A 23,366-nucleotide genomic window follows, 5' to 3' on the forward strand; every position below is an offset into this window, starting at 1 on the left:
AAACTGCTTACGCAAGCTATTCCTTTGGTCAAACCATATACAATATCAACTTTTATCTTTCTTTATCATATTTTTGCCTTTATTTAAGCATTTCAAAGAATTACAGAAAGATCCGACAGTCTCACAGGGGATGTAGCTCAGTGGTAGAGTGCTTGCTTCGCATGTAGGAAATGGCCCCGGGTTCATTTTTATCCCGGCATCTCCATCAGTTGTTAAGGCCAAAGTTACAGGATGATTGATTCATGAAACATGGCAATCGAAACACCCATTGAGCACATCACATAAAGAATTACATATAATCAAGGTATGGAAGACAGAGTTGGGTTAAACTGTGTTATGGAAATGTGCATTTTGTAAATGTCAATACATTTTTAATCACCGAGCCAGTTCTGAATATTTCAGAAAGTTGGTTTATTACTATGTTGTGGGTTGTTGTGGCCGAGTGGTTAAGGCGATGGACTAGAAATCCTTTGGGGTCTCCCCGCGCAGGTTCGAATCCTGTCAACAACGAATGTTCCTTTTCAACGAAACAAGCATAAACCTCCCTGCTGTAACATTCAGATTGAGTTTCTTATGTATGTTGTCACACTAGGCGACTGTTGCTCAGGGGTAGGAAAGCGTTGTCCTCCAATAGATCGATTGGCGGTTTGAGATCAGGCTCCGGCAGTCCTTGTCGATGTGTCTTTGAGCAGGAAACTCAACCTCAAATTGCTCCCGGAGACTTTTCCTGTGTTCGAGCCATATACAAAATTGACATTTATCTTTTTTTATCATATTTCTACCTTTATTTAAGCAAATTTCATAGTAAAATCTGAAAAAAGAAAGTTGGTTTATTACCATATTGTAGGTTGTTGTGGCCGAGTGGTTAAGGCGATGGACTAGAAATCCATTGGGGTCTCCCCGTGCAGGTTCGAATCCTGTCAACAACGATAGATGCCAAATCCAAACATCTCCATCAGTTGTTATGGCCACAGTTAAAGGATGCTTGAGTCGCGAAACTTGGACGAAAAACTGACATGTGCTTTATCTGATAAACTGTGATAGAACTTTACATTAAGTACATCTCCGTAATGTCCGTAACATTTTAGCCACGAGCCAATTCTGAATATTACAGAAAGTTGATTCAGCTTGGGTGTTGTGGGACTAGAAATCCATTGGGGTCTCCCCGCGCAGGATCGAATCCTGTCAACAACAAAAGATCCTTTTCAACCGTGTGCCCAACAAGCAAAGAACTCCCTGCTGAGATGTTTCCGGTTCAGCTTAGAAAAAGAGCACACACAAAGCTGATGCTTTGACCCAAATAGTTGATTGATTTACATGTGTCTGTTTTCGTACTCCGGCTCCGGCAGTACATGTCGATGTGTCCTTGAGAAAGAAACTTGACCCCAAATTGCTCCCGCAGGCTGTTCCCCTTAAACTTATGCTCCTCCCTTTGTTATTTTATTTTTTAGTGTTGAGCATAGCTACCAGAACTCTGAGATGTTTTTTTGGTATTTCCATGTGATTTTATGGTGAAGTAACTCTGTATGTCAAACTGTTGTGGTTTCGTCACGTGACTCAGAAGGGGGCTGAAAAAAATTCAAAGATCAAAGTACTTCACATTATCATAGGCAAATACATATGGTTAAATTTATTGTAAAAGAGAATGAGATAATATTAAAAGTTGTTCATATTATTAAAAACAACACCAACATTTACTACAGCCTCAAAATGACCAGAGTTGTATCCACACCTCTCTGACACACGACTGCAAATTATAATTTTCCAATTAAAAAGCTGGAAGTTGTTGCAGGGCTGTCAAATTAGATTGCCTTCGATTATATTGGTACCCAATAAACTTTGCACATTAATCACTGTCTTCAAGGCACATAGCCTATGTACACTGCTAACTCAAATGATTCCCATCAAGATCTTTATTTTAATCAAAATGTCAACATTAAATGTCTTTTTCTGTTGACAATTCTGTCTCAAAAACATGAAGAAGTCATAAAAGGGATTGTGCTTACCTGCAGATACATGGCAGCATATACATTTCCAATTAATGTGAACAGTAGTCCTTAAAATGAAGCCATATTGTGCTCTGTGCAGTAAAGATGCTGCACATAAGGTAGGAATAAAACAAATTAAATAAAAAGCCAAGGATATGGATTCACCTTTCACGCTGTATTAGGACACATAATGCCTGGTTAAAATACTTGTATTTTTTATCCGTTCAGCAGCCACACAGTAGATAAATGCTCAGTTCATTCAGCGAGTTGTATCTACTATAACCAGTAGATGGCAGTATTTGTCTTTATCACTGTAAACACTGACGCTTTCAGATCAGACTCTGAGGCAAGCCCCTCCACAGCAGGGCTCAACGCCCACTCGCTTGTGACGCTTTTAGAAAGAGGAAGGGTAGGCCTGAGCCACAGATAGGAGAAAAACACTTCACATATTTCGTTCACTTGGGTTTCCCTGATGCATAATCATTAGCAGATAATGCCCATGACTAAATAAGAACAGTTCAAAGTAATGTAGTAGAGGGCTTCGCAAAAACTTGATTCATGCCTCATCTGTGATCTAGCTGCTTGCTGGGGAATCCATGAAAGCCCACAAGCAGTTTCCAATGAAATGCTAGTTTGGGATTTTTTCACACCACTTTATTGCTCTTTCTTGATCACATACGGTAGAATATGTAGCAGGAACATTGCCAGTCGAGCAGTTTTGCTACACGTGATGTATTAAGTTTTCTTTAACAATCACCATCACTCCATTGAATATTATTTATAAAAATGTAAATTACATATTTTTGTGTGCAAAATAAGTAACTAGTAACTATAGCTGTCAAGTAAATGTTGTCAGGTAAATTACTTTTCACTTGGTATAAAAATATAAAGTAAAAATTTTCTTCAAAACTGTACACAGTCCTATGGGGAATTCAAAAGAGATGTGAAAGTGTCTATGCAACTGTTGGAGGCATTGCCAATTGGTCAAAAAGAACTGCTGAACTAACACAAAACACTACACAGTGAAAGGTAGTATATACTGTAGTATACAGTGGAAAACAAAGGTAGGCTAACACTATGTGTTTGTTTTTTTGCTATATACTGGTAGATTAATTATTAATAATTAGCCAACTGTCAATTAGCATACCATTAGCTTGATTACCTTTGCCTGAAATACTTTATTGTTGGCATTTGGCTTGTAGATTTGAAGTCCTTGTACACACTTGTTTGTAAATTGAAAATGGGCCTCCATTTAAAAAATGTTTTAATTACTGACAGGTGTAGGCACCACACCAAACACTAGTTATATGGCAACATCAGTGACCACAATGGTTGGCAAGCTGTCATGGTCCTCGATCAATCTATATCGCCTAATCCTTAAGGATCGATATCATTAACTAACTTGAGTTTTGCAATATGTTGCTTCTTTTTTAAGAGCATCTCTTTATCAGAGCATTTGTCTTTTGCACGTTTTTATACATTTCTCATAATAAACAATTGAGAAATGACGATTGACTGGACTGGTGACAGATAGTGACAGACAGATACTAAAGCCATAATCTTTCTTGTTGCAATGTACGCTATATTCAAAAAATTGCAGCGCACCACAGAATGCTCAGCAATTACCATTCCCTATAGTTTGAGTTTATAGATAATAGGCATGCCTACATGCTAAACATTATAGCCTGCCTGCTAAAAATTAGCTTGTTTAAACAGGTTATAATAAGCATGTTTGCATGCTGACATTAAGATTTAGCTCAAAGCACCACATGCTTATGTACTATAGCCTGACAGAGCAGATAGCATGGCTGTATCATTAGACTTAGTCCCATGCCGGAGTTTACGTTGCTGCAAAGTGATTTCTTTATTTACTTTAATAGTAAAGAGAAAGAGAGAGCAAGTGAGAGAGAGATGAGAACTTAAGTTTCCCCTGCCCACTCTTATGTTACAATGGAACCATGTTCTCTAACAAACACACAGAACTTATGTCCATTAACATGTTATTTCTGTATCAAATATCAAATCAAAAACCTCTTCTTGCTTAGAAATAATGCAATATATATTGCAATATATACTGTCAGTGCTGCCAACACAGAGGTCAAATTGTCAGGACATCATGTAGAAAAAGAAAGGTAATCAACAGCCTGAATGTGGAACATTCTGACATAACAAAGGTTTTAAATGGACAGGAATATATCTTAGTTGTGTAGCTGCAAATCTAAGATGAATCATTTGTCTATGTGAAGTCAAACTGAAACATCACAAACATAATGGGATTTTATTTTTTATTTGCATTTATGCATAATGACACATAATCAAACTTGGGCAATTTCTATGCTCAATACTTAAGAAAACAGAAGTAACACAATTATTTTTTTGTTTTTTGTTATGGTAGAAAGCACAGGAGGCCTCATCTCACAGGATGTACAAAACACAAAATAGATATCACATGCATCCCACAGAAGTGACATTTGCATAGTATTGTGTTGCTATTAGTATTCCACAGGAATTAACAAGAGGAAGTCCATAAAGACCTACATATACATGTTTGCATAGTGCACACATTTGTATCTTTTATAGATAACTTACATATTAAGTGATAAATTAATTATTTTCCTATTAGACATTATTTCAAGAGAAAGAAAACAGCAATGAAATATAGCATGTGCTAGAACAACGTATGGAGCCCTGGTAAATTATACCAACAGCTGACAAGTAATGCTCAATGATATGCATGACATCGCTTCCAACCACTGTCCTGCAGTGTTGAGTCACATCAGCCCATTTCAACATTAAGGTTTAAGCTAACTCCATTTTTGACAATTCATCTTGTCAGCTGTCCACCGGTCTGAACTATTAATCGGTCCCCCAACAGTAAAGCCATACTTTTAAGAAAGGCTAACAAGTAAACAATCATCTGGCTTTGACTAAAGTTCAGCCAACTAAAAGGTGAGATGTGGTCCGATGCTAGCCATATTCTGAAGCGGGGGGCCCTGTCACCAGCTTACAGTAGCCTGACAAGGCCCCTAGGTCAATGTACAAGGAGCCCTTCCTCCTCATATGGCCAGAGTCCTCAGAGTACAGAGACGAATCTGCAGAAAAAGGAATATACATGTTTAAATAGGGCCAACTTCTTATTATTCATTACTGGAACCAAATTAACTTCAGCACATAGGTGCCTACCCTGTGTGGTGTCGTGGTGCTGGCTCTGCTGCCGTAACATGGTATGGGTGGCCTCCTCCAGGGCTGAGTCAAGGCTCCAACAGCGCGGCTGATCCTCCCTGGGCGGGTTGATGGCCTCGTCTTTCAGCAGCTCGGACGCCGAGCTCCGCAGAGCAGGGTTCCTCTCCAGGGCTCGCTCCAGGAAGGAGCGCATGGCCAGGCTGCAGTCCTCCCCTATATCCTCCAAAGGGGGGGCCTGTTTGTGGATCTGTTAGAAGAGAAATAAGGCAAAATTGGCACTAGGATACTGCAGCATGAGAGAAAAAAAAGTTACAAAGACTATGTTGACTATGATTCCAAAATAACCAAAGAAAAACACAAACAAGCGACATATAACTGCTCCAGCAGCTGTGACCCTGTCCCCTTGTCATTTTGAGTAGTAGCTTGTAAAACAGGCTTGGTTGTGGTAAAAAAGGAACAAGGAGAAGTAGCAACGCTCAGCCTGTAGAAGCGACTTTACCACGTAGCATTACTTTTCCGTGACAGCAGTTTCACGAGGAAGTGAGTAAATCAAAAGAGCTGATAAGCATTTCAAAAACAGAAACAGGACTTCTTGAAAGCAAGAACCCATGTAATGGAAAACCTTTAAAAGAAACAGAAGTAATGACTGACTAAACGGGCCATAGGTCACACTCTGAAATCAGTCACGTTCAGCCTTTTTTATCTCATCATAATCTATGCTGTGGAAGACCGGAACAAGGTCATGGAAAAGTGTGTCACTTTTTTCAGATGCAGCTTGATATAAGATACAGTCCATCTCTCAGCATCTAAGTGTCATGTAATAGCTATGCTACCTGACCTGAGCAGGTGTGATGCTTATTGCAAAGAAAACCAGTCAGATAAACGGTCAGATAAAAGCTGAGGTGCAAAACTTGCTTTTAATATTTAGCGGTTGTGGTGAATTAAAAGCAATAATTAGCCAGATGGTGGGGTCGTAGAATAAGTTGGCAGAGATGGAGAGTGCTTTGCTGCATATAGAAATAGCTCAGTGCTTCTACTCTTGAAAAGGCTCTCAAATAAATAGCTTTATATTTCCACTCAAATTACAGTCCTTGGTTTTAATAGTGCATGCACAATCAATGTCTGTATCAGCTTTCATGGCGGTATATCCAATAGTTTTAATAATTTCAACCATCCAAATTAGTCGTGCGAGAGGAAAAGTCAGGAGATCACTAAAGCTTCATCTTCTGGGAACCATGAATGTCTAGTTATTTCAATCTTGCCAAGAGTGAAGGATCAACTGACCAGCACAATTACACTAGCGTGGCTCATAACAAATGTGAAGTACTTACGATGTAGAGGTAGGATGGGTAGGCAGTGCGTGGGTATCTCTGGACCCATGGAGGGCTACCAGTCTGCATGTGAATTATGGTGGTGCCCAGGCTGTAGATGTCTGTCTTTGTGTTATGACCTCGACACAGAACCACCTCTGGACTCATATACATCTAAATGAAAGAAGGGTAACATACGATGAATTAGATATAATGGGCTGCGGAGGATAACGGCATGAAAAGGTTGACCCACTTTTATTAGTTTCCCATTCAAATGAATGTTTTGGTGCTAAACAACACAGAGTAAACAACCTCTTGCAGTAAACGTTTTTGGGGTTTTTTCTGATTCAACAAAATAACCTTTAGACCCACGCTCTGTGTATTGAGGTAAGGGCAGTGCAGAAGCTCATTGGCCTTTGGAGTGTGAAAAGTAAACACACTACCAGGGTTCATCTTTTTCTCTGCTGGAAATTCCAGCCAGCTCTCCCATGTCAATGTGAGCAGCCCAGTGTATTCGCTAGCTGTGTCTCTCTTATTATTACTCCTGGGTGTCTGCCCTGGGACTTTCCACAAGCCAAGCCATGAGTGCAAACACAGATTTAGACACAAACAGGTCAAAGCATGGGAAAGCTAGGCAGACAAATGATGGGAGTGAAAGCACTTGAGGAGTCTCTTGGATTAATCATAACATTTTCAAAGAGCTGATTACATCTGGACTGAGAACCCTAAGCATAGGCAGACTATAATTTTCATCAGTGAGGTCAGTGAGTGCTCTCGCTGCTGTGCAACAACACTTGCCAATTATTGACTTTCAATAATTTTGGAAAAGACAGAGGCAAGTGCTGACAAGCTTTAAGGCTAATTTATTTAAATCCCTGGGTAAGCATAGACTGAGTCATTACTTAAGAAGAGTGCTGCATTTCCTAAAAACACACACTCAAGATAAGAGACAAGAAAACAAGTTTCTCCGACCAAGCAATTACAAAAACAAAAGACATGATGGATTGATGCATTAATTGTGGGCTTATAGTTTCTTCCTTTAGGACTCAGAGCACACCTCTGGCTTATTTTCTTACCTCTGTTCCTCTCAGGTCTCTTGGAATGTATATATCCTCTGTCATCTGCACCGTCAGACCAAAGTCCACCAACACTGCCTTGTCTGACATCAGGACAATGTTGCTGGCTAAAGAAAACAGAGAAGAGAATAGTTATTGCACCGTCTGTTGTGTACTGTATTTTCAGTGTTTATGCTTAGCTGTGCAGGTTGGCATTTAAGGTCATATTTAGTGGCTCTTCAAACACACTGAAGTGGCTTACACTGCGTTTGCATTGATTTCAACTGGGGAAAAAGACCACTGAGACCTCCCAAGCAGAAGTCAAGCACGTCACAGGCTTTTAGCAAAGACATTTGAAAGATAATTTGAGGGCAAGCCTTTGGTGAAAAGTCTCAGTGTCATTTAAAAACCTCACCAAGGTATAATTACATATTTTGAATGCAGGCAGGAAACACTCTGACGGTGACATGTCAGAGGGCCAGGCCATTGTAGGTCACTTGTCTCTCTGGACCTTACATTTAACCCTGAGGGAGCACGGGAAGAGGGCTGAAATTCCCATACGCCAAACAGCCTTTAGGCCATGGGGCTGACGGGCAGCTGTGGAGAATGCTTTGATCCCAGCAGCATCGCTGTTATTCAACCACGTGAAGTTACCTCACATCGAACGTTAGCCAAGCCCCACCCCCACCCACTGCCACCAGCATGTGTTCTTGTAAAAAAAGTCATTAGCTAACAGACAGTGTGACCTGGCCACACTTACTGAAAACGTGTTTGTCAAACCTATAGAGGAGGAGATTTGTGTAATACTCAGTCATAATGTTTACGATTGTAAGTGTAAGAACTCTGTGGTCTAGTTGGTTTGTGGCTGTTTGAACTGATTCACTTCCTCACTGCTCGCCAATGAAGCCTCTCCAGAACTATTCACGAGAACCGCATCGTCTGTGGCTTGACTTTGACGTAAAGAGGGTGAAAACTGACCTAATTTCCATAACCATGTGTACTAGCTTATTACACTGCGGCAAAGCCATCAACAACACCCAACAAGTGAAAAACATTTTTATTTCGCTCTCACGTTTGATGTCGTGGTGGATGACGTTGTGGGAGTGCAGGTACTCCAGGCCCCGCAGGACCTGCTTGGTCACCCAAATGATCTCGAACTCCCTCATGGGCCCACAGCTGTCCAGCTTCTCAAGGACCGAGCCGCCCTCCCCGGCCTCCATGAACAGGTGGACGCTCTGGTCCCAGAGCACGGCGCCGTAGAGCTCAGCAATGTTCTCGTGGCGGAACCGGGCTTGGAACTCCACATCCGCCGCTTTAAAGTGCTCCAAAGGGATCTATGAGGATGATGAGGGGATGTAAATAAATGCGTCGTCACAAGTCTGCTGATGCGCAGGAAATCTATTGTCACTCAGATACCAAGCACATAAACTGCTGCCAGTAAGCCTTCTCTGTGTACAATACACTGTGTCAACATAGCATTGTGATGATAACACCGGGCCGGGGAGGAAACTACTCCTTCCTCATTTGTCAATATTTCCCACCTAGGAAAGAGTACATACATTGCTCACCGCCCCAATGCGAAGAGGGCAGTATCACATAGATAAGAACAGAACAGAATGTGTTGTGAAAAGTGTGCCAGGAACTCAGGAGTCAAATCACAACATGTCGATTTATCGAAAGTTTTACTTTGGCACAAACATCCAGAGAATTCCTGGAAAGCTGTTCAATTTCCATTCTTGCGTTAATCTTGGCCCATTTTGTAAGTCTGTTAACAAAAAAAACCCAGTTCTTCTTTTAAAGTGCGCTGTTCCTCTTTCATTCCAATGGATCACATACCAAATGTCATGCAAACTTAACATTCATCGTGCAAAAACAGGAGTTGCCCTGTGAACAAACAGTTCTTGGCAGGTGAAATATTTGGCAGCCAGCGCAAGAGTTTCGAGAAGTCAGCTGAGGCTGAGATTCCAGCCGTTGCTCAGCAGGACTCACCAGTTTGCAAGCCATTCTTTTCCTGGTAGTGGTGTCTTGAGCCAAGTGGACTTTCCCAAATGAGCCTTTGGGCACAAGGCCAGAGCCGTGGTTCTTGTAGGTCAACTTCCATGGAAACAGGAGCACGTCCATGTTGATCTGGTAGCGGCCTTTTTTCACAGCCATGTCCTTCTGCAAATAAAAATCAGTAAAGAAACTGATCATATGAAAGTATAAAGACAGTTAAAGACTAATATTCATGCGCACAAACAATCAGTTGTGTTCTGGAGACGCAGTCAAAAGGCAAACAAACATCTTCTCACCTTGTTCAGCAGGACTCCCATCTCCTCAGGCTGGTGCTGCAGGGCTGCAGCCTGCATGCTGGAGAGCAGGTTGACAAAGGAGAGCAGGTCTGCCACCGCCCCGTACCGAACACCACCAGCACCGTCAACGTAGTCCTTCTGCGGACTGCCCAAGCCCACCGAGTCCCCCGCCTCCTCATTCTCGTCCATCTCCTCCTGGGAGAGATCTTCCTCTTCGAATGAGAAGCCTCTTTCCTCCTCCTCTTGCTCAAGCTGATACAAAGTCTCTGCAGCGTTGATGATGTCTTCTATATTCATGTGAGCCAACAGCAGTTCTACTCCATTGTCATATTTGTAATCCATCTTGATGCTTGACTTGTGATGCTCGCCCTAAAATGAAACATCAGGAGGTCAGTTTATGGATTTTTTTTTTTCTTTTTAAAGCTCAGACTTGCACGAGATCCTGTCAGTTAACAGGTGAATAACCTTTTAAGAAGTTAATCTGGAGTGCAGGATACACAGTGACACTTCACTGAAGCACTACAGCTGTGATTCAGCTGGCTGGAGGCACATCTGGGAGGGGCATAAAAGACTGTTTTTCAAGCAAATGAGGGGAGTTTCGCAGTAAAGCTGGGAAGCCCCCAGGAAAGCTTGGCCACTGTTTTACAACTAACCACCAGCTGCTTTTAATAATAAAGAAACGTTTGTAAAGAAAAAAGCTAAGCAATAGTCGTTGGTCCGTTAATAATCACATGTAATAGGCTCCTGCATGCAAATCATACACCTCTGCAGGTTTTTAGAACCAGCCAACCAAAGCCAATGTTAAAATCGAACAAATAAGCCACTGAATGACCTTTATATATCACAATCTAAAAGTGCAAACTCAGAAAACATACCACCACAAAAAATAAATTATAGTAATAATTCGGGATGTTGTAGATGTTACAAACAATCTATAAAAACGTTTAGCAGCTATTGTTTAACTTCAACAGATTATACAGTTTATATTGATCACGTCAGGTGATAAAGTAAGGGGGGAAAAGCAAACAGTACTTGCCGTAATGTTTGAGTCAATGGCTTAGCTTGACTGTCGTCTCTTCATCGTGCGGCTCCAGCGTCCAACACTGACTGTCTGACTGACTGAGAGAGGTCTGACTGTGTTTAGAGGGAAGTAAACAGAGGAAGTGCAGTCGATCGGCGCGTGGGTGGAGAACACTTCAATGCCAAGTGCTTTACTCTCAGTCGGTTTCGTTTTCCCTTTGATTTGTTTTCTCAGATGAAAAACAAATTTCATGTGGCCCGGCTGCTGAAACACAGGGGATCACCTTCCATAGAACCGTTGGGTGTTTTCCTGTGGGAAATTGATTTTTTTTTTTTTTTTGTTTTGTCAAAGCGTCTTTTAATAGAAGGAATAATGGAAATATAACATATTACAACGATCAAGTCATTAGACATATAATAAAGACGAAATTCAAATTTAAGTTATAGTTGTAAAAGCTAACAAGGTCACATTAGAAGCGGCGTTAAAAGCATTCATCCTTACCATAGACTGTATATGTTATGATCCATGTATGTGTTTCTCAAGACATATTATCGCCCAAACGTCTGATTTGGTACATCTCTGTTGCCGTAGAAAAAACCACGCGCATGCGCCTTTCCGCTTCTTTTTGAGCAGCAATGGCGTCCTCCTTAGCGGTGTGCAGGTTACATATGAAAGGAAGGGGCAGCCTGCTGAAGTGCCTACAGAAGGCCGATACATTTTTTCGCAGGAATATTGGAACAAACGCCGTTGCTGCGCAAGGTAAACCACTAGTTAGTTTATCAAGCTGTCAGACAGACACAGTTAGCCTACTTGCTAGCTCCGTCTCCCGTAGAGTGAGCGTTTTCATGAGTTTTAAGCAGCCTTGGTTATAGTCCATAATGGCAAATGTATTTATTAAAAAACGGAAAGTAAGACATATTCAGGTGATGCCTATGCCGAATTGAATAGACGTGCTATGCGAAGTGGGGAAATTGTGTATGTGATTTTTGACATGCATTTACCTACCACGTAATGTAAAAATAGTCATTTTATGTAGCTAGAGTTTGCGTTCTGGTTCCAATGAAGACCAAACTGATAAATGGAGCTTTAGTTTGCAGAGAGTGCTGCAAAGTTTGTCTGACATCAACAGTATGGTAACAACAAAAGGTTGAAAAATCAAAATAAATGAAGGTCTTCCTTAAAGAACAACTGCAGATGTATTAATGTAGCCTAATTGTTGAATATTCTGCTACTTTGTCGACAGAAGAAAAAGAAGGATTCAAATCTTTGTATGCTGTTCAGGAGGAAAGACAAGAACAGGCAGAGAGATCTGTTCTCATCAGCTGCCAATCCAGAACTAATGAGAAGAAGTTCCTCAAGTATTTATCAAGACATGGAGATATCAATAAATACTTCTTTTATGAAAGCTATGTAAGTGAATAACCAAGGTCATCTGATAAATAAGCATTGTTTTCCAAAATGTTTTTAAGATCCACACATGACAAATGACAAAACATTGATGAAATTGGGTGTACTGGTGTTATTCTCTAGGGCATTTACGCTGTGGTGGAATTTTCCAACCGGGAGAGTCTTGCTTCATTACTTGAAGAGGCTGCCATCCCCGGTGTCAGCCATGAATCCATGTTGCCTTTTAAATCAAGGCTGCTGTCGCTGAGGAACCTTGGCTCAGCAGACTCCCCAAACCAGCAATCAGTCCAGCAGTGCCAACCACAAACATCCATCCCCATCAACGAGCTCATACAGAGACTGTCCAGAGAGGAAAGTGTAAGTGTTCCACTCCCAGAATTTACAGTTTAGATCAAAAGACTACTCCTGGATTCAACTTTAGAAACAAACATACATGAATACATTTCAATAGATGTCATAAACTTAATATTTACCTCAAGGATTGTGTTAATCATGGCTGGTCTCCTCGTTTCCCCCCAGATAGACCAACAGATAACCTCCCTAACAGATGTCTATCAGCTAACGGAGGAGAACAGCCGGCTGCGTTTCCTTGTTTGCTCTCTGCTCAAGGACATCGCTGCTGCTTATTTCCCCGAATGCACCATCAAGCCATTTGGCTCATCAGTGAACGGCTTTGGAAAGCTAGGCTGTGACCTGGATATGTTTCTGGACCTGGATGGCATCAGTGGAAGAAATGCAAAGATGGTAATAATGGGAGTTTGGGGATCGTCCTTTAGACTTAACAAAGTTAACTTCTGAAACCAAAGCCACCAGCTGATAGGGATTCATTTTATTAATATTCCATAAAATTGACATAACATTTCAGTTCACAAAATACAAAGTTTTGCTTAATGAAACAGGTACTGTACTTGTGCTTGCAAAGACTCAACACACCTGCCATGAAAAAAACAAAACATGGAAGTCATTTTATTTCTTTCAGCGCACTTTTAACTGAACAAATTAATGCCCCTCCTTCCACTTGCAACAGCTAAGCCCCTCCAAAAAAATGTAAACAGCTACCAGCTGCTGTGTCCACAGTCATTTGCCGCAATCTGAGTTTTGTGAGAGCTGAGTTCTGCGGTGTGAAACAGAAACAGCTGTGAATGACAAAGACTGAAAAACCAAACCGACCAACCATACAACCAATCAACCAACCAAGAAATTCTACAAAAGCTTTGCATCAAAACTTGTCTTTGAAATACTGTGAGATTAGAAAGTAAACCAACATTATCTTGGTAAAAGCTTTGCATGAATTCCCTTACTGATGCTTGGAATCACTTAGTTACAATTAGCAAAGCTATAAGTCTGAAAAGTCGAAAATTTGTTTTTATTAAGAATGTGGTACATTTAAGAAATCAGATCCTTCATAATTGTTGTACTCCTGATTATTTTTACTTTCTAGTTATTAAGGGGTCATACAGTAAAAAGTGTTTATTAATTTGATAACTTTTTAAGGAATAATTTATAAGCATATACATTAATATATAATAAATGGTTTAATACCCACTATTATGCAGTTGTACGCAGCTATAAATCTTTATTAATGAATTTGCGAACAATTATAATCCCTGCTGTGGGCATCCATAAGTGGAAGCTGGTGTATAAACAGGTAGTGAATGACATTATGATAAAACCCCTATTGTAGTGACATAAACTTCATGTCTTCATAGGTTAAGTTATAACAATGTTTGTATGCTGCCTTTAAAGGCTAAATAAGGTTCGTAAACAGGTTTAAATGATGCTGCTTCCTTGCATTATGAAAACTCAGTAGTTTACTTTATAGTAAGCCATAATTGGAGAAACACTTATTTCTGATGGGTGGTGTTTTGTTGTAATTTTCACATCTATGGAAGGCAATGCATGCCACTGTGTGAATTTAAGCAAAAAGTTGCTTTTGTGTTATGGATGCTACTTTTTCAATTCCATTATGGGATATTCGGGGGCACAATATAGTGCATAAATAGAGCACTTGATATATGGAAACCAAAACAACATGTTTAATATAGTGATGTGGGTATTAACTATCTCAACACTCTCTGTGTGCAGCCAAAATCAGGTTTGTGGCTGGAGTACCAGATGAAGAGGGCCAACTCAGAGCGGGCCGTCACCCAGAGCATCCTGTCTGTCATCGGGGAGTGCGTGGACCAGTTTGGGCCTGGTTGCGTGGGGGTGCAGAAGATACTCAACGCACGATGCCCCCTGGTCCGTTTCGCCCACCAGCCTTCTGGTTTTCAGTGTGACCTTACAGCCAACAACAGGTATTCACCCTGTGCACATATATTATAAGACAATTGGCAGTTTTTTTTTCAATACATAAAAACAGTATGAACAGTATTTTTTTGTCATGTCCCTGGTGTTGCAGTGATTCATAAGTTTCACAAAAACGAAGGGTCATGTCTCGAAATGTCAGTTAGAGTTGGTCATAGGCCTGTTGCTTCACAGAAACTGCTAGTTTTGCGTTGTCCTGAATATCGTTTTAGCCACGCTAGCGTTGCAAAAGTCCCAAACAGAAACCTTACTCTGGCAGGAAGTGCATGCTTTCCACAGTAAAACTGAAAAAGGAGGGCCAAAAAAAGGGGGCTTGTTTGCGTTTCACTTCTTGTCTGCCAAACATTTAAGACACCGTGGTCTCTGCCGATGGTAACACCTACACACCTGCTAACGTACAGAAAACCACTCTGCAGTTTCTAAGGAAATGGAGTGGAACCGCCGTGGGTGGATGTGAGGGGGACTTTTGTCAAACTGTGAGATCTTTGAAGCGCAGCACTTTCGTGTGTGTGTGTGTGTGTGTGTGTGTGTGTGTGTGTGTGTGTGTGTGTGTGTGTGTGTGTGTGTGTGTGTGTGTGTGTGTGTGTGTGTGTGTGTGTGTGTGTGTGTGTGTGTGTGTGTGTGTGTGTGTGTGTGTGTGTGTGTGTGTGTGTGTGTGTGTGTGTGTGTGTGAGAAAGAACTAACAGCAGTGCGACTGAGGAAGTGTCTGTGACAAGCTTGAAGGCTGCTCTCTAGTGGTGGCTTTGTTATGATTGTAGTTTCACTAACCCTTGGCATTCAACATAGTAGAGTATTTTATTTTTGAAACTCAGGAGGCTGTGACGTATTGCGATCAAAAACAGATGTTGAAATTATACTAAATATGTGCACAAATACAGACACTTAAGGGCATGAAGAACACTAAAAAGACTTGGACTGACATCAAGAGGTTTTTACTGATGCTTTCCTAGAAATATTTACTGTACAAAACAATATTAGGGTGCTTACACCATTGGTAAACTGGAAAATATGATCCTCTTACATGATGACATATTTAACACAACAATTAACATTATAATAAGGTTGGATGTACTAAAACACACAATAATCAGAATGTCCTATTTGTTAGTTATTAATTGCAAGTTATTTTAGATAATTGAGCAACCTAATAATGCAGGAAATATTTCAATATTCACCCAGTGAAGTGTACTGCTTGTATTGGAAGTCCCCAATCTCATTTCAGTGTTATTTCTCTAACATTGAAATGAATGGCACAACAAAGCCCAACATGCATCAGGTCAGGAGTAGTGATTCTGTATGTTCTCCACAGGGTGGCGATGAAGAGCACCGAGCTGCTCTACCTGTACAGAGAGCTGGACCCGCGCGTTCGACATCTGGTGTTCACCGTGCGCTGTTGGGCCCGAGCTCACGGTATCACCAGCAGCATCCCCGGGGCCTGGATCAGCAACTTCTCCCTCACTGTCATGGTGCTGTTCTTCCTGCAGAGGAGGAGCCCTCCCATCATCCCCACGCTGGACCACCTCAGGGACCTAGCAGGTACCAACCAGCACCATCTTTCACTCAGCAGTAAACATGTCACTCTAGATGAGCTGTACGCAGTCGCACTGCTCGTTATCCAACTGTCTTTGGAACAGTGCTGGTTAAACAGCATCTAAGCTGCATATTTTAACACTCTTTCTTCATGTGGGTTAGGTTGTAAACGGCTATGTCAGCTTTCATTTTCTTCAGAGATGTGAATTTTTATTAAGTGTAATATTCCCATTTTGGCTGTGGTGAAAAAAACTTTATAGCAATAAAACAGTAAATGTGTGAGAAAAAAGGCTAATCCTCCCAAAACGGATGTATGTCTTAACATCATTTTCATTCTGATTTGGAGCCAATAAACACATTCCTTTTTTATTTCAAATATTTTTATCATTCTTTAGATGTTTTCTTACACTGCCAATAGACTGCAAATTGGTAGAATTTTGTTTTGGAATATCCCTTTTAATTTTGTCATACCATGATATGATGCATCACTGCAAAACCCCCCCAACAATACCATAATACAAATTTTAAGTCATATCGCAACCCCTAGCCTTCAACTCCATTTACTGCAGGTAGTACACGGACCTCAAGTACCTCATACAACCCCACTTCAAACAAGTTCCTCACTCATTTCCTCTCGGTTTTGTTGCTCTGTTCTTACACTTGTAGCCCTGCCGGTTGACTGAAGTCCCTGTCTAACTGGAGATCATTTATGCTTTTGTTCGTTAGTAGTTTCTTTGTAAACTTTACAATAATTGTGCAGAACAATATAAACATTAATAAAAACTAAAAAAGAAAGTAATCCGTTCTGTGTCCAGCGCCCTCCTCAAAGCAGCAAACCGGGACTTCAAATGTCCGCTTTGTAGGGCTGATAATGTCGCTTGACACGTGTTGTTTGTTTTCTCCCGGCGGCATGACGAATAAGAGAAGGACACGTCCTGACTGCTAAGACCCAATCAAGTAGCAAACACTGGTGTCTACGTCATCGTTTTCAAAGGTCTACGTTTACACCCGTCCACACTAAGAGGCAACTCCAGAGTTTTCAAACTAACACAGCGTCGGTAGCGTCTTCAAACAGCTTTGTTTTTGGGGGGTTAAAACTCCGGAGGAATGTGAACCCCAAGCGTAGCAAAAGATATGCGTTTTTAAAATGGAAAAGTAGTAGTGTGGGTAGACTAAATCCACTGCAGTTCTTCCATCTCTCCCCCTCTGTGTCACCTTGGCTGCCTGATAATTGCCTTCGAAAAGCAATCTACTGCCCCACCCGCCAACCCCCACCCGACTTTCCCTCCTCCTCTGCACCGTTCAGCGCGGACTATATCACACAGAGTGCTTACAGGACAATATAAGGCCCATCACTCTGGAAAGGTTGATGACCCCGCCTCCTCCGGACACACACATGCATGCAGGCAGCTATTTAAACAGTGGCGTAACACACACACACACACACACACACACACACACACACACACACACACACACACACACACACACACACACACACACACACACACAACCCACCACCACCAGCCTCACCGCGATGAAGGAGACTGCTAACAAGGGCATTGCTGGAGAAGGAAACCAGCCAACCAAGGACATGATCCAGGCTCCTCTTTTATTCTTTTTCTTTGACCACCTTCATGCTCACACGTTCATGCACCTGCTCTCTCTCCTTGCCCTCGTGTATTTCTGTCTCCTACTCATGAACGCACCCACACCATCCATCTGTGTCTTGTTTATGGCCATCAGAGGCGTGTAGAGGCAGTCATTTACCTTGTATTCTCGGTCCCATCCCACAAGGTCCCGCGGACAAGAGCGTGATTGAGGGGAACGACTGCACGTTCGTCAGCGACTTCAACAAGATCCAGCTCCAGAGCAACACGGAAACACTGGGTGAGCACTAGAGCGTAGAAAAAAGGCCGTAGGGCCGCAGCTCAGTTTGATTGACACCGGCGTTTCTGTTAGCCGCTAACTTGACTTTTTCTTGTCTTGTCTCAGAGAAACTGCTGCGTGAATTCTTTGAGTTCTACGCCACCTTTGCATTCAACAGGATGTCCATAAGTATCCGAAAGGTATGTGTGTTTATTCACATCCATTAATTCCAATTTAACCCCAGAATTAGCTATATGATTGCAATTTAAATCATCTTTTGAATATTAAGCTAATCTTAAAGCGGCTTCTTAAAATTATTATGTAAAAACAGCATGAAATGGGGCGCTTCTACATAGAATTATTACCTGAATCTACAGCTCCCCTTGCCTTTACAGAGCTTTATAGTGAGTTTCAGCTCATTGTTTAGCCGGCCAACATCTTTTCGGTTATTGATAACTCTCACTGCATTCATAGTGTGGTTTTCAGCAGGCAGCAGTTTTCAGTGGCAAAAGTTATAAAACCTACTGAACACTACCTGCTCAGGACCAACAATTGAACGGACATAGTTAGACACTAGCTGATGAAAGAGACAAATATTTTTCTCACGCGTTGGTAGAAACCAAAAACAGAGCTAGATGAGAGTGAATTTTGGAATTCCATTCATCAGATGGACATAAACAGGACTCCAAATGAAGGATCATGTTGCTTTGTAACTCCTGGATGTGTTAATAGGCTGATATATAAGCAGATAAGCAAATACACATGATGATAAGTCAACGTTGTGTTATGTTATTGCAGGTTTAAGTGCAAGTTGAAATAGATGCTCACATGTAAGCCCCCTTTCATATTAAAACAGGCAAGTCATTAAGAACAAATTGTTAGTTACAATGGGGTCCTGGCAAAATGCAGGGGCTTAAATAAGTCAAATCAAAAGTTTAAAAGACAGCAAAAACACATTCAAACGAATTTTAAATTCACACATTACTGGCATACAGTCACAAAAAGCATTACATGTAGAAGAAACGGAGAAATCTAGAGAGAGAAATCTAGAGAAATCTTCTTGCTGAATTTGTATCATTTCTGTAATACTTTTAAACTCAATGCAACACTAAATTGAATTCTGTCAGAATAACGTTAAGGCTTCAGCAGCACATTGTTAGATATTTAAATATGCTTGGAGAGAAACTAAACACATGGCATGTTCACCTTATTAAGAGAACTGTCTTACTGTGTAAATGTATCACCTTATCATTATCTCGTATGCAAACAGAATGTTTGTTTGCACAGGAAACACTATGATTGAATATGTCTCCCACAATAATAACTATATGAACTTATAGTACAATATATGGACATGACCTCAATCATTTTTTCATATCAACCTATCGTCCTCAGCTCCAGTGTGGGAACATCTTGGGTGTAAGCCAAAAAAGAGAGGAGTGTTGTATCCAACTTACTGCTCATATATTGCTACTCTGCACATTTTGTTACCAAAGGTTCTAACCATCGAGGAACCGATTGGCAGTGTATTGCCCGTTAAAGAATGAATGACTGTGCCAAAACCCCCATATTTTCAATTTTCATTCATGCCACTTCCTCTTACACAACAGGTGCCAAATATCACACAAGCACTGTTGCTCTTTCCTTTAATGTCTTCTGATGCCTGATTGAGGCTGTAAGGAACATTATTGTAGACTCACCATTGTCTGAATGACAAAAAGGTGTCGCTTTAAACAATGTGTTCCATGTCTTAAAAGGACTTTAGTCTCTTTCTTGTAGACTTTGCAGCTGGGCACTAGCGGCTTCTGTTGTAACTGAAACTGTTTCATGCCAAAACATTTAGTTGATATAATTATGTAACGGTGTCAATGTTACTTTGTTTTTCCACCAGAAAGCACTGACCATTCTTTAAAATAACAAATGTAAGGGCTCTTGATCAAAAATGTTTGCATATGTTATGTGTTTATACAAAAAAGGTTAACATTTACCATAAATTGTATTTACTCTCAAATATCATTTAATGTTAACTGCCTCAGAAATCCAGTACCAGTCAGTCTCTACTCACAAAATGGTCCATTCAACCGTGAGTCCATCCTGCTGCTTGGTCGGCTTCTAATTTTACTTGAAAATCCAACTGTGGCATCACTGAGAAATCAGAGCATGAATAAAATGTTTTCAGAAAGAACTTCAGCACTCAAGGGAGCCCCCAGTTCAACCTCCTTTCAACATTTCCTCCCGGCCCAAGAGCTGCGCTTCAACAGATAAATCTGTTGGTAATAAAGGCAGCGTTTGGTGGATGGCGTCTTCCCACACACACACACACGCACACGCACACAGATGACAGCTGTCCTTGTCATATGTGATTGATGGCAGCCCCACAGAGCCCGGCGCCCTTGAGCTGCGATCCCAATTAGGAGCTCCATCAGGCTGAGTGTAAACAAACACATATTTATTCCATTTAGACCCAGTATGTTGTTGCCTGTGTGATACTGAGGCACTGAAAGAGCGTCCACAGTGAAACTTTGGAGCTTTTTTAAATAAAATGGAAAGGAAAGATCATGACAAAACGGTTGGAAATATGTTTCCAAGTCATACTGTGTCTGAAAGGTAATATCAGGGCTATTTTTCCTCTCTAGCCGTACAGAATAGTTAATTAACATACCTTAAAAAATATGTAACAATAAATAATATCCTATTCATCACCCATTACTTTTGCCCCTAGACAATTAAGTTGATAGAGTAGCTGTTCATGCTTTGGCGGCACGTTATATGAGATGCAGGGACTTTGCTCGTGCTTGGAGTTTAATGAATTGATGCCTCTGGGAAAGAGAGGCCCTGCAGCTTAATATATGAGGCTAATATCAAGTATGACACTGCAGAGGAAGCCTGCAGGTAGACTGTGGCCGTGACCCCGTACCTATAGGCTTTCACCAGTGGAGCAACAGCCATAAATCTGCTTTACGGTGCCACAATTCTCCGGTTCGCTCCCCTCCTCTGCTCTGACTGATGGCTTCATGTTGCCATCTTCTGTCCCTTCCACCTCCCCACCAAAGCTCCATCCCTTTATCCTTCCAGCCCCTTAACTGTCGGACTTTTGGCTGGATACGGCATGCAAAGGACCATGGGAGGTTCTTGACTTCTCTCTGAACCACATATTGATGGTTCATTTGATTGCATGACTGCTAGACATAAGTACAGGTCATATATGCTTCCGTTGCTAACGCATTTTGTGTGCATAGCAGGTTGGCAAAGCAGTCTAGCTCATTCCAGGCACATTTTAGTTCCCCTTTCTGAATTATTCTCACTTTTCACAACTCAAGTGGAAATGTCTTCCAGAGCCATGTCCACATTTTTGCCCCTCCCATCTGCTTGCCTGCTAAGAGAGTTTTCCAGTCAGCTATAGGTTCCCCCAGATACACCAGCAAAGTCCTGAAACCATGACCAACAAGATAGATTGACCATAACATACAGTTCATACAGGACTGAGCTCATAGCCGCCCGCTGCTCACAAATGTGTTCATCTGCCAGCCTTGTCCCATTCTCCTCTCTCCAGGGAAAAGAGCAGAACAAGCCAGAGGTAGCCCCGCTGCACATCCAGAACCCGTTCGAAACCTCCCTCAACGTCAGCAAGAACGTCAACGTCACACAGCTGGAGCGCTTTGTGGCGTTGTGTCAGGAGAGCTCCTGGCTGCTCCAGCAGAGTGAAACCAACACACCCAGCGGTGGTAAAGAGGGAAAGGCTTCCACACCTTGGGGACTCGCTACCCTCCTCATGCCCACGCAGGTTGCAGGGATCAAAGGTCGCAAGAAAAGGAAAAGGGAGCCGGCTAGTGAGAGGATCAAGAGCTTGCTGGAATCCTTGAAGAATACCAATCAGCCTAACAAAAGCTAAGACTCTCTGGAGATCTCAGAAAGCAGCTCCATCCTCTTACTTTCACTTTACTCATGCACTGGTGGACACCTCCTGGTTTTCATGTTGGTGCCTAACTGAGGAGGCGAGGAGCAGCTTCTACTGGTAAATTCATCTGCCGGACTATAGTTCCAAACATGGACACTGGAGGGCATTACTGAGGCCTGTGTGTGCATATGTTTGGGACCTGGAATAAGGGAGTGATTACTGTGTACTTTATTGTAGACTTGCTTACTCTGTTGTAATTAAAGCCACTCCTAAAGAGTCCTTCCAGTGGCTCTTTAGGAGCTAAGACTGTTTTATGATTCACATGTTTATTAGATTCAAAATATGTTGTGCATGGAGGTTTTGATTTATACTGATCACTAACATCTGTTTACACCTCAAAACAAAATCACTATGGATATATTTCTTTCTAATAATGTCACAATACAGATGGAATATTCTAGCTTTTATTGAAAAACTGAAAACACTGGATTTGTTTTTTATGGCCCTCCAAAAATGACAAAATGTGGTTAAAGGGTTTCAGACATACATCAATACTTCTAGTTTAAAGGAGTGTAGAAAAAACAACTAAACCTTTTTTCCCTCCAATTAGTTGGAAGAGAAAGAGAAAAGCCTTTTCACCGTTAGCTACTTAGCTGGAGCTAACTTGTGATGGAGTGATAGACATAACCCGCACTGGCTGTTATAGTTTAACGATTAAGTCAGCTAGGTACAGTAGCTAGTTGAAAAGGCTGGTTCTCAGAGTGTGAAAGCTAAGCTAGCTAACCACATAGTATGATGCTCTGCGCTCATTTTAACTAGTTTATATTCTTAAAGCACTTACTATTTATTTTTGACTCGTCTAATGACATTTAACTGCCTTTTGTCCACTAAAAAGAACACTCTAACACCATCTTCAAAATGTTACATCTGGATTTCAATTTTTTTAGCAGCAAATGATCAAAAACAGTGACATAATGGTGCTAGCGTGTGTAAAATGTATATAGAAGCAGACAGCCCATTAACTTGGTCCCCCAGTTAACTGGAACCAAAGTCAGCTTTGTGGCAAAGTCTGTTGAATCGATTGACCTCTCTGAAAACCCACTGATTGATATGTCATGTTAAATATGTGAAAAGAGACGTACCACGGAACTCTTGATTCAGTTTCCACATTGCTCGAAATGTGGCTGAAGCACCAAAAGGTCAGTCACATTCTACAATTTTTTTTTAAACATTTTTTTCCAAAGTTACATAACCTGAGAATATGTATGTGCCTGTGAGATAGTGGAAAGAGAGGAGACCTTAGGGTGCATGTGTTAAGAGTGCATCTACAGGTTCACATCCTATGAGTGTGCCTGTGTGTGTTTGTATATGAGTGTTTCAGGCCCATGGGGCAGCGTTTGAGGAGCAGGGAGTGTGCAGCCCACAGCTGTTTTTCCACTCATTTCTGTGGGAGGTCAGAGGGGTGAGAGGATAGACTTTTAACTACCTCCCCTCTTACCGCCCGTC

The 23,366-nt window shown here is 41.4% G+C and overlaps 2 protein-coding genes and 2 non-coding genes across 4 annotated transcripts; 3 read left to right on the forward strand and 1 right to left on the reverse strand.

Moving 5' to 3' along the window:
• The first annotated feature begins 428 nt into the window (after positions 1-428).
• trnas-aga (transfer RNA serine (anticodon AGA)) lies at positions 429-510 on the forward strand. The gene has a single exon. It is a non-coding gene; the product is annotated as a tRNA-Ser (tRNA).
• Positions 511-847: 337 nt separating this feature from the next.
• On the forward strand, positions 848-929 carry trnas-aga (transfer RNA serine (anticodon AGA)). Its single transcript has one exon. It is a non-coding gene; the product is annotated as a tRNA-Ser (tRNA).
• A 3,336-nt stretch (positions 930-4,265) lies between these two features.
• On the reverse strand, positions 4,266-11,436 carry map3k8 (mitogen-activated protein kinase kinase kinase 8). Its single transcript, XM_054622896.1, has 9 exons — positions 11,350-11,436; positions 10,864-11,157; positions 9,828-10,196; positions 9,526-9,696; positions 8,609-8,870; positions 7,558-7,664; positions 6,503-6,655; positions 5,172-5,418; positions 4,266-5,080 (listed from the first exon to the last, which is right to left on the reverse strand). The coding sequence occupies exons 3-9, from the start codon at positions 10,167-10,169 to the stop codon at positions 4,956-4,958; spliced, it is 1,407 nt and encodes a 468-aa protein (XP_054478871.1). The 5' UTR covers positions 10,170-10,196; positions 10,864-11,157; positions 11,350-11,436; the 3' UTR covers positions 4,266-4,955.
• mtpap (mitochondrial poly(A) polymerase) lies at positions 11,409-23,022 on the forward strand. Its single transcript, XM_054622895.1, has 9 exons — positions 11,409-11,607; positions 12,092-12,258; positions 12,379-12,612; positions 12,775-12,999; positions 14,341-14,552; positions 15,873-16,099; positions 17,891-17,983; positions 18,089-18,162; positions 21,516-23,022. Exons 1-9 carry the CDS (start codon positions 11,484-11,486, stop codon positions 21,852-21,854), a joined length of 1,695 nt encoding a protein of 564 aa, XP_054478870.1. The 5' UTR covers positions 11,409-11,483; the 3' UTR covers positions 21,855-23,022.
• Positions 23,023-23,366: the final 344 nt, after the last annotated feature.

The sequence above is a fragment of the Anoplopoma fimbria genome, chromosome 21, assembly GCF_027596085.1.
Source record: "Anoplopoma fimbria isolate UVic2021 breed Golden Eagle Sablefish chromosome 21, Afim_UVic_2022, whole genome shotgun sequence".
Taxonomy (NCBI): domain Eukaryota; kingdom Metazoa; phylum Chordata; class Actinopteri; order Perciformes; family Anoplopomatidae; genus Anoplopoma; species Anoplopoma fimbria.

Excerpts from the sequence above, each read along its gene's own strand:
- map3k8 (XM_054622896.1), bottom strand. The coding sequence starts at position 10,169 with ATGGATTACAAATATGACAATGGAGTAGAACTGCTGTTGGCTCACATG. Across the intron at positions 7,665-8,608 it reads CATCCACCACGACATCAAAC|CCAGCAACATTGTCCTGATG; the intron begins GTGAGAGCGAAA and ends TGTTTTCTTTAG. Across the intron at positions 6,656-7,557 it reads GAGACCTGAGAGGAACAGAG|ATGTATATGAGTCCAGAGGT; the intron begins GTAAGAAAATAA and ends TCTTTCATTTAG.
- mtpap (XM_054622895.1), top strand. The coding sequence starts at position 11,484 with ATGGCGTCCTCCTTAGCGGTGTGCAGGTTACATATGAAAGGAAGGGGC. Across the intron at positions 14,553-15,872 it reads GACCTTACAGCCAACAACAG|GGTGGCGATGAAGAGCACCG; the intron begins GTATTCACCCTG and ends TGTTCTCCACAG. Across the intron at positions 18,163-21,515 it reads TGTCCATAAGTATCCGAAAG|GGAAAAGAGCAGAACAAGCC; the intron begins GTATGTGTGTTT and ends TCCTCTCTCCAG.